Here is a 10,290-nt window from a genome sequence, read left to right as displayed (position 1 = left end):
ATATTGGCCTGGAAACTGTGTAAGCACAGGGAGACATACAATGGAGCACGGTATGAACACAGCTCCGGAGCTTTCCTGGCTCGAGCGCCCCTGGGAATGCATTTGCGGATTCTTTTTGCAATCTCCTTGCCATCTTGACCTCCAGGTGTACCTGTTTCCGATTGTCAGGGAATGATCATTACCCCCATGATGACCCTTCCTTGTCTCCCATCCTTTTTTCAGCACTGGTCCCACCACCCTGCGTTCTGCCCTGGCCCAGCGATATGACAGAAGGCTGGGTGGATTGCCCCTCCCTGGGGCCCGGCTGGCAGCGCCGTGAAGTCTTGCGCAGAAATGCATCAAGACCAGGACAATCGGATACCTATTACGTAAGGTAATGCTTGCGTAGGTCGTATTTGGAAAAGAGGTGTGTGTGTGTAGCTGGCGGAGGGGGGGGGTTAGGAAGAGCCTTCACTCCCATAAGGGTTCATCCTTGGGGAAGGGGGTACCCTAGGAGATGGCCGTCTAATCTGTTCCTGCCATGGGGAAGGTTCCATGGGTGTTCCGAGATGCAAAGGATATAGAATCATAGAGTTGGAAGGGACCACCAGGGTCATCTAGTCCAATCCCCTGCACAATGCAGTAAATTCACAACTACCTCCCCCCCACACCCCCAGTGACCCCTACTCCATGGCCAGAAGATGTCCAAGATGCCCTTCCTCTTGTGATCTGCCAAAAATCATAGAATCAGCATTGCTGACAGATGGCCATCCAACCTCTTCTTAAAAACCTCCAGGGAAGGAGAGCTTACCACCTCCCGAGGAAGCCTGTTCCATTGAGGAACTGCTCTGACTGTTAGAAAATTCTTCCTGATGTCTAGATGGAAACTCTTTTGATTTAATTTCAACCTGTTGGTTCTGGTCCGACCTTCTGGGGCAACAGAAAACAACTCGGCACCCTCCTCTCTATGACAGCCCTTCAAGTATATGAAGATGGTTATCATATCCCCTCTCAGTCTTCTCCTCTTCAGGCTAAACATACCCAGCTCCTTCAACCTTTCCTCATAGGACTTGGTCTCCAGACCCTTTACCATCTTTGTTGCCCTCCTCTGGACACGTTCCAGCTTGTCTACATCTTTCTTAAATTGCAGTGCCCAAAACTGAACACAGTACTCTAGGTGAGGTCTAACCGGAGCAGAGTAAAGCAGTACCATCACTTCATGTGATCTGGACACTATACTTCTGTTGGTACAGCTCAAGATCGCATTTGCCTTTTTAGCTACTGCATCACACTGCTTACTCATGTTCAGTGTTTGGTCTACTAAGACCCCAAGATCCTTTTCACACACACTACTGCTCAGACAAGTCTCCCCCATCCTATAATTATGCATAATATACAATAATATAGGTTATTGTAGATTGAGACGTACAGAGAATTCTGGAGTCTCCCAAGTGGTGGTTTCCACCCCACTCTTGAGTCTTTCTGCTTTCCTTGGAAGCAAGCATTCTGCTTCTTGTTTTGCATAAGCTGCCTGCTTCTTCATAGGACGGGTTGAGTATCACTCATCCAAACTGCTTGGGACCAGAAGTGGTCTGTATTTCGGATCTTTCCGTATTTTGGAATATTTTGGAGTTTTTGCATATGCATAATGAAGAAGAGTTGGTTTTTATATGCCAACTTTCTTTACCACTTAAGGGAGAATCAAGCCAGTTTACAATCACCTTCCCTTCCTCTCCCCACAACAGACACCCTTTGAAGTCGGTGGGGCTGAAAGAGAGCTGTGACTAGCCCAAGGTCACCCAGTTGGTTTCATGTGTAGCTGTGGGGAAACCAACCTGGTTCACCAGATTAGTGTCCGCCGCTCATGTAAAGGAGTTGGGAATCAAAGCCAGTTCTCTAGATTAAAGATATTTTGGAGATGTGGTTCTCCTGATTAAAGATATCTTGGGGGGTGGGACACAAGTCTAAGCATGAAATTCATTTATGTTTTATATATATTTATATATGTTTTATATATTTTATAGGATAAAATACAGAAACGAATAAGTACCGTATTTTTCCGTCTATAAGACGACCCCTATTTTTTTGAACCCAAAATTAAGAAAAAAATAGGGGTTGTCTTATACATGGGGGCAAAAGAGTCCTGTCACCCTGGCCAGCCAGCGTCTGGCGTTCAAACTGGCCACCGGCCACCCCGCCTGACAGCTGACGGGCGGGGCGGTGGCGACTGATTTGAACTCCAGATGCTGGCCGGCCAGGGCGACAGGACTCTTTGGCCACTCGCTCTCTTCCCCACCTGTCAGCTGTCGGGTGGGGAAGAGAGCGAGCAGGGAAAGAGGCCGGGGACAGCTGGCAGGCGGGGCCAGCAGTGACTGGTTTGAACGCCGGATGCTGGCTGGCCAGGGCCACCGGCCTCTTTCCCCGCTCACTCTCTTCCCCACTCACTCTCTTCCCTGCCTTTCAGCTGTTGGGCGGGGAAGAGAGCGAACGGAAGAATCCTGTCGCCCAGGCCGGCCGGCGTCCAGCGTTCAAACCGGTCACCACCCACCCAGCCCAGGTGGGTGGCAACCGGTTTGAATGCCAGACGCCAGCCGGCCAGGGCAACAAGACTCTTCTGCTCGCTCTTTTCCGACGGGCGGAGAAGAGAGCGAGCGGGGAAAGAGGCCAGTGGCCTTGGCCGGTGGCCCTGGCTGGCGGCCCTAGCCGGCTTCCATGTATAAGACAACCCCCAATTTTGGGGCAAAATTTTAAAGAAAAAAATGTCGTCTTATACATGGAAAAATACGGTACACTAAATATGTGTGGGGGGAGACAAAATGTTAAAATGTGGGGAGAGAATTTCTGCAACCATTGTTAACAACTTTCATGCACAGTGAGGATTGCCAGTGGCCAGGGACAACAACCTGGAATTCTGGAGGCAGCTGGGTCATAAGTGTAAACTGCAGCCTTTCTGCGCTTTTGAAATGCCTCGGCTAGCGCATACCGTGGCTTTGCATTACATTTGAACCATGCTAATTGGTGAACACTTGAGAGAGATGCTATATAAAATGCTAAATAGTTGGATAGATGTAAGACCATCCAGGCAATGGAAAATTAACATACAGGTTGAGTATGCCTTAACTAGACATTCAAAAACCGGAATGGCCCGAAAACTGGAAGTTTCAAGCCGACACGCAGGCATTACTCACAGGCCCTCAGCAGTTTGCCAAGCCTCTCTCACCTTTGCTTTCTGATGGTTCAATGTACACAACATTATTAAAAAATATTGTTTAAAGTCACTTTCCGGCTATGTGCATAAAGTGTATATAAAACATATACAAAACATAAATGAATTTTGTGTTTAGATGTGGGTTCCATCCCCAAGATATCTCATTATGTATATGCAAATATTCCAAAATCCGGGAAGATCCGAAATACGGACGCTAATCTGGTGAACTGGGTTGGTTTCCCCACTCCTCCACATGAAGCCAGGCTGGGTGACCTTGGGATAGTCACAGTTCTCTCAGCCCCACCTACCTCACAGGGTGTCTGTTGTTGGGAGGGGTAGGGAAGGTGATTGTAAGCCGGTTTGATTCTTCCTTAAATGGTAGAGAGAGTCAGCATATAAAAACCAACTCTTCCTCTTCACCTGAAGAGGAGCTGTGTAATTGTCACTTTTTAGAAGCATCCATATATTTTAAAATATCTCTAACAGCTGTTTCTGTCTTCTCCTAGCCCGAGAGGAGAGAAGGTCCGTAGCAGAGTGGAGCTGACGCGGTTGCTGGGGTGTACGAGGGACCTGACCGACTTTGATTTCAAGAAAGGCATTTTCATTGAGCCGAATGCCGAGGTACTGATTCCAGATAGCATTGGCTGAGGTAGCAGAGGTGGTCTTTATAAGTGAATTGGCCACCTGCGATTGCATTCACAATGGAGAACGGATGTCCAGCTGACTTCTTGTAGTCATACCATGTATTTTAAGAACCGTAGCTCAGTGGGAAGGGCCATAGCTCAGTGGTAGACCATCTGCTTGGCATGCAGAAGGTCCTAGGTTCAATTCCCCGCCTCTCCAGTTAAAGGGACTAGGCAAGAAGGTGATGTGAAAGGCCTCTGCCTGAGACCCTGGAGAGCCGCTGCCGGTCTGAGTTGACAATACTGACTTGGATGGACCAAGGGATTCAGTATAAAGCAGCTTCATGTGTTCATGTGTTCAACTCTGTTGGAGGGAGCCAAATGTGTTATCTGCACTTGCTTGGGCGAGATGTCCTCTTTCTGTGTCTATAGAAACTTGGTGCATTGATGATACATTCCAGCCTGCTGTTGGTCCGTTTTGTTGTGACATCTGGAATTACAGGTCGGTTAGATTAGTGCAGACCATGATTTCACATCTCGTCAGTTGGACTGTGCTAGCTCTCTGAACTCAGAATTAACTGATAAGCAGCCAAGATCCCAATAGAACCTGGAACCTAACTGTTTGCTCTGCATTCTTTCTTCTGGTGCAGCCCGCTCCACCCCCTCCGCCTGTTGCAGAAAGCCACCGGAAGGTGAGTTGTGTCGACAGTTTGATGCTGAAGCTGCGCGACGCCTGGGTTGAACGATGCCTAGGAAACAGTATGGTGTGGGTGAGGGTGAAGAGGAGAGAATGCCAGAAATGTGGGCGCTTTTGACAGTTGGAAGAAGCTTCTGTGTAGCTGGGTAGAAGGAAATAAGATCCCTACTGATTACGTCTATGGTAACGAAACCTTTGCAGTGTGTTTGACACTAGGGCTGCGCACCAATCCCCCCCCCCCCCCCCGGTATTTTTTGGATTCGGGTTTATTGGACCCAAAAATTTTCGGAAAAGCCAAAAAAAGCCAAATACCCATTCCAGTAAATGGGTATTTTCAGGGTTTTTTCGACTTTCTGAAAATTCTTGAGTCCATTAAAATCTATGGGGAATTTTTTTGAGGCTCTGGGGAGGGCTGTTTTTCAAGGCAGAGGCACCAAATTTGCCATATAGCTGCAGGCGACTCTCCTTAGAAGAACCCCCCAAGTTTGGTGAAGTTTGAGTTAGGGGGTCTGATTTTATAGGCCCCCAAAGGGGGTGCCCCCATCTATCCAATGAAGTTTTCAGTTGTTTCCGACAGAAGATGGGAATTCAGCATATCTGAATGCACAGCCCTATTTGAAACTTCCACATAAGCCATGTTTCTGAGACTTCACTGTGGCCGAGTCTTCCAAAAACAACACTGCATGGATCTTGCGGAGGTGCAAATTGAGGACACGTAGCATGAAATGTACTTGCCTTCTGTCATAACTCTTACTTTGGCGTGGTTGAAAGGGGCTATAAAAAGGGCAGGATTCCCCCTTCCCCCATGTATAGTTATTGGCAAAGGTAGTGTTCTCATTCACATTGATGAGTTTAAGTACACAGTGCGGTAGTATTTCAGATTAATGCCAAGAACAAGGATGGGTTTATGGAGATGAGAGAGAACAAAGCTACCCTGTCTGTTAGCATTTCTTTTCTTAACCTGGGGCAGAGGTAGTAAAGGAATGAGGTAGGAGGAATTCCACATTGGTCTGGTGAATGGTTTGAAAATCCTTTATACTGGGATTCAAGGGAAGCAGAGCGCTTCTGGAAAGGAAAGAGTTCACTTCTTGAACACATGGCGTCCAAACATCCTCTGATGCTGACAACACATTGGGAGGTTAATTGAGGGGCTGTGGCTCAGTGGACAGCATCTGCTTGGCATGCAGAAGGTCCCAGGTTCAATCCCCAGCATCTCCAGTTAAAGGGACTTAGGCAAGTACGTGATGTGAAAGACCCCTGCCTGAGACCCTGGAGAGCTGCTGCCTATCTGAGTAGACAATACTGACTTTGATGGACCAAGGGTCTGATTCAGTATAAGGCAGCTTCATGTGTTCTATAAAGTGGGCCTACTGTCTGTTGGCCCCTGTGTTGTGCTGGTGTCAAGGAGAAACTTGCATCTCCTCTAGCCGCTGTCCCTTCCTTTCCTTTCCACCCCCCTAAAAAGGTAGAGCCACATGCTTTGCAAATCTCTGTCGTTACCAAAAGCCTGCATGTGGACAAATCTGTTGCTTGGTGTCGCCCAACGCATATCATGTGGTTGATGGCCATGTCTGTTTCTCCTGCCTGCAGGTCAAGAAGGGTAGCAAGAGGCGACTCCCTTCTCTGGCTGAAGCCACCCCTCCACTCAAGAAACCTTCCGACTTGCCCGAATTTCAGCCGCCTTTGGATGAGAATCCTCCGAAGCTCGAGCTGGAGATCCCAATTGAGACCCCTGCCAGTATTCCAACCCCGCAGCTGGAGCCTCCAGCTCCCACAGATCAGTTAACCCCCAACCCTCCTACAGATCCGTTAACCCCCAAACCCCCCAAACGACGGTATCGGAAACATCCTCCCCCCATCCTCACTGAAGGCCAAACGGGAGATGCGACGATGCCAGAAATCATCCCCGAGGAAACAATTGCGTGAGTCTTTTGTCACTCTCTTCCTCCTTGTCGCAATGTGTAGCCTCCCTTGGTACCCTTCCTTGGTTCTTACGCCAATCACCACTTTGGGGCCAGGAAGCAATTTTCCTCCAGACTAGACTGGCCAGGGATCCTAAAGGGTTTTTTTTGTCTTCTGGGCATGGAATATTGGTCACTGGGAGTGTGGATGGGAGGGTAGTTGTGAATTTCCTGCATTGTGTAGGGAGTTGGACTAGATGACCTTTGAGGTCCCTTCCAACTCTATGATTCTATACTATGAAAGACTGAGGCTAGAAGAGCCGTTTGTTGCTGGCAGTCTTTCACTCCCACAGACAAGAGCTTCGTTGATATCTGTCCCGGTAGCTTTCTGCTGCCCTGACCTGGATGGCCCAGGCTAGCCTGATCTTGTCAGATCTCAGAAGCTAAGCAGGGTCAGCCCTGGTTAGTATTTGGATGGGAGACCACCAAGGAATACCAGGGTATTCTGCTGGGCAGAGGAAGGCACTGGCAAACCACCTCTGTTAGTCTCTTGCCATGAAAACCCCAAAAGGGGTCGCCATAAGTCGGCGCTTTTAAAATACACAAAGCGCTGATCTGCCGTGCCTGCAAAGGAAAGTGCAAAGAGTGTTGGAGGGCTAAACTGCTCTCTTGTTCCTAGTCCCCATAATCCTCAAGAACCTGGTTGTTTACTCCTACGTTACCTTTTCAGGAGTGTTCAGCAGCACTCAGCAAGAGCGTCAGCTGTTGCCAGTCTGCTCTGCAGAGCCGGCTTTAGTTGAAAACAAAATGCACTGTGAATGGTTGAAATGTTACTTTTGGGCATGTGTGTGTGTATTTTAATGTTCTTTTAAGAAGAAGAGTTGGTTTTTAAGGGAGAATCAAGCTGGCTTACAATCATCTCCCTTCCCCTCCCCCTAACAGACACCCTGTGAGGTAGGTGGGGCTGAGAGAGAGCTGTGACTAGCCCAGGGTCACCCAGCAGGCTTTATGTAGAGGAGTGGGGAATCAAACACCGTTCTCCAGATTAGAGTCCACTGTGCCAAACCACTGCTCTTAACCACTACACCACACTGGCTTTTAAGCGCATTAGGCAGCACCTGGACAGAAAGTGTCCCACTCACGCTAGTTGTCTTAGATGGCGTTGGAAGCCAGAGTGGTGTAGCAGTTAAAAGCGTCGGACTCTAATCTGGAGAACCGGGTTTGATTCCCCACTCCTCCACATGAGCAGTGGACTTGACTCTGGTGAACCTGGTTTGATTCCCCACTCCTCCACATGAGTGGCGACTCGACTCTGGTGAACCGGGTTGGTTTCCCCACTCCTCCACATGAAGCCTGCTGGGTGTCATTGGGCAGTTCTTACTGAATTCTCTAAGCCCTACCTACCTCACAAGGTGTCTGTTGTGGGGAGGGGAGGGAAAGGTGATTGTAAACTGGCTTGAGACTCCTCAAAAGGTAGAGAAAAGCAGAGTATAAAAACCAATCCTTCTTCTTTAATCTGGCCATGCTGTGTTACGGCAAAGCTTTCTTTTGGCACAGCCAACCCAGTAGGGCCAAAAATGCCTTGCTGTTGAGCGATGGAGTTGCCCCTGCTTAACACTCGACGTCTTTCCTCTTCCCAGGTGCTGCGCCAGCTGTCAAGGCCAGTTCCCAGGAGTGATGCTTCCATCCCAGAGGCGCTGCCGTTGGCTCTGCCCAGACTGCAGAGGTTGGTGCCTGGGGCAGCGGAGGGGAGGGGAGGGAAGTGGTGGTCTTTTCCAGCACTGTAAGGCATCTTGTGACCTTTGAGGGGCAGTATACAGCCCTGTCCAGTAAGCTAAGAAGTCATAGGGCAAGATGGCGTGTTAGCCAAAATGCCCAGTTACGAATTGTTATATTGGGGAATTAGCATTCAATAACCGGCACTGGACATAACTTAAGCAGGATGCAACCTTTGTCTTATCAGAGTCCATACCATGACCAGAAAATGAGGCAGAAGCAATGGAATTAGGATTAAAAGAATTTTACTCAAATTATATGTTCACACACGCATGCAAAAATAACATACACGCACACAACATAGAGTCTAGGAATCAAAGGTGTCAAAGGAGTAGAGACATTTGCCAATGTGTCAGGCCCTCTGCAGACGGGTAATACTGCACCTGGTCCAGAAGCAGATTTCCGAGATTCCATGCGGCTAAAGGAGGGGGAAGGGGTAGGGATTCCCTTGGCTTAACCAGCGAGGCTGGGGAGCTGTGTGGTCTGGCATTGCTACCCAGACTGACAGAATAACAGCGAGTGTGTGAGGGAGAGAGCGAGAGCTGGTGTATGGATGAGAGTGAGCCCAGATATACTCTCTTTCTGGGGTGGGGGAAGTTGGGTTTTCCCCCTGGTGGTTCCCAGTGTGAACAAAAGGTGATAATGACTCTAATGGTCGGCTACTGGGGTGGGGCAGGGGGGTGATTGAGACGGGCTAACTAGAACCTATGGGCTTTGCGCAGTTCTGGGAGGTCCGGGAGACAATCGTTGATGGGTTTATTGAGTTTGACACAAAGGTGGAAACAGCTGCTTCCGGGGTGAATCACTTCCTGGTTGCCTGAGATGCGATCTCTGGCCGCTGCTATCTCAGAGGCTTCCGATGAGTCGTTAGTCATGCAGATGGAGGGGTGGAGGGTGGGGTAATGACTGCGTACGTGTCAGGTCTTCTCTTGCGAAATGACAGCTGCTGGAGACACAATCTCCAGGTAGCACAGGCTTGGAGGAGGGCCACGGCTTGGCTACAATTCCCTCCCTTGTCGCCGTAGAGACTTCTGTCGAAATGGCGACACACATCGGTTGAGGAGATCTTGACTGGAGAAGCCGGACCCGGGTTGCGCAAACCCATGGTGGCGGGAACCACATTTATTAAGCTAAAAACCCAGGACCAGATTACGGTGACAGCGCATGGAACCACGGATCATCCTAAAAAGGGGTGTGCATACAATATTGCAACGGTTGCAAAGGGAGCAATTTCGCAAAACAAAATACACTACAAGCACAGCAAAAACAAATAAATTACATTTTAAACTACCCACTGTTTTCTCGGTGATTGCTTTATTAACCCCCCCCCCCCGAGTCCAAGAGCGCTCAAAGCGCACCGTCTGGAGGAGGGCTGGGCTTGGCGATTTCTTTGAGTACTGCCGGCTGGACTTGGCAACATTTGTCTCGAGCGGCTCGGGCTGGGCTTGTGTAGTTTTTTTGGCTCCCTTCACCTTCCTCGGGGGCTGACATGGGAAAGTCAGACCGAGGGGGCGTGGGGATTGATTTACGTGACAACGTTACACACACAAAAAAAATGCTGAGAGAAATTTTTTTAATGAAAACCTAAAAGAGTGTGTGTCTCTAGTCGTTCGCAAACTAGGGTCTTAAGCTTGAATGGTTACATACTCCAGTTGTCTAGACTGGGGCACAACTTAGCTTCTGGGCAACAAAACAAAAACTTATACACACATACAGAACATTTGGCATGGGGCACCCTAGGTTCCCAACTATTTACAGGAATCCACTGATTGTGAGGGGCAGTCCCTCGCAATCCATTATTGCACAGAGAGTATGATAAAGCCGGTCACTCCCTCTGAGCACCCTCCTTGGGCCACCACCCCCACGTAACTTAATAGGTGAGAGAGTAGGCAACATAGAGAATGGTCTCTCTTGGAGGCGAGGGCTATTGGAACTGCAACAGCCGTTCAATCAGCAGGTGTCTTCCTGGAGTGTTCAGGTCTGAACGGGAGGTTGGCAAAAGGGGGAGCCCTGGATAAGAATGTCAGCACAGGGTCTCGCTTGAACCAATTACAGCAGCGCGCATATATTAGGGTTACACAGAACTGAATGCAACGCTAGCTATAT

General features: G+C 49.0%; 1 protein-coding gene across 1 annotated transcript in view; it reads left to right on the top strand.

Moving 5' to 3' along the window:
- Positions 1-226: 226 nt before the first annotated feature.
- LOC130483142 (methyl-CpG-binding domain protein 1-like) overlaps positions 227-10,290 on the top strand; it is a 50,145-nt gene continuing 40,081 nt past the window's right edge. Inside the window, exons 1-5 of the mRNA XM_056856013.1 lie at positions 227-373; positions 3,694-3,808; positions 4,461-4,502; positions 6,098-6,429; positions 8,049-8,134. Coding sequence (XP_056711991.1) covers positions 264-373; positions 3,694-3,808; positions 4,461-4,502; positions 6,098-6,429; positions 8,049-8,134 — 685 coding nt within the window. The 5' untranslated portion in view covers positions 227-263. The remainder of the gene's footprint in view (positions 374-3,693; positions 3,809-4,460; positions 4,503-6,097; positions 6,430-8,048; positions 8,135-10,290) is intronic.

The sequence above is a fragment of the Euleptes europaea genome, chromosome 1 (genome assembly GCF_029931775.1).
Source record: "Euleptes europaea isolate rEulEur1 chromosome 1, rEulEur1.hap1, whole genome shotgun sequence".
In the NCBI taxonomy this organism is placed as follows: Eukaryota; Metazoa; Chordata; class Lepidosauria; order Squamata; family Sphaerodactylidae; genus Euleptes; species Euleptes europaea.
The sequence above is the reverse complement of the archived record's forward strand: the minus strand, read 5'-3'. Positions and strand labels throughout refer to the sequence as shown.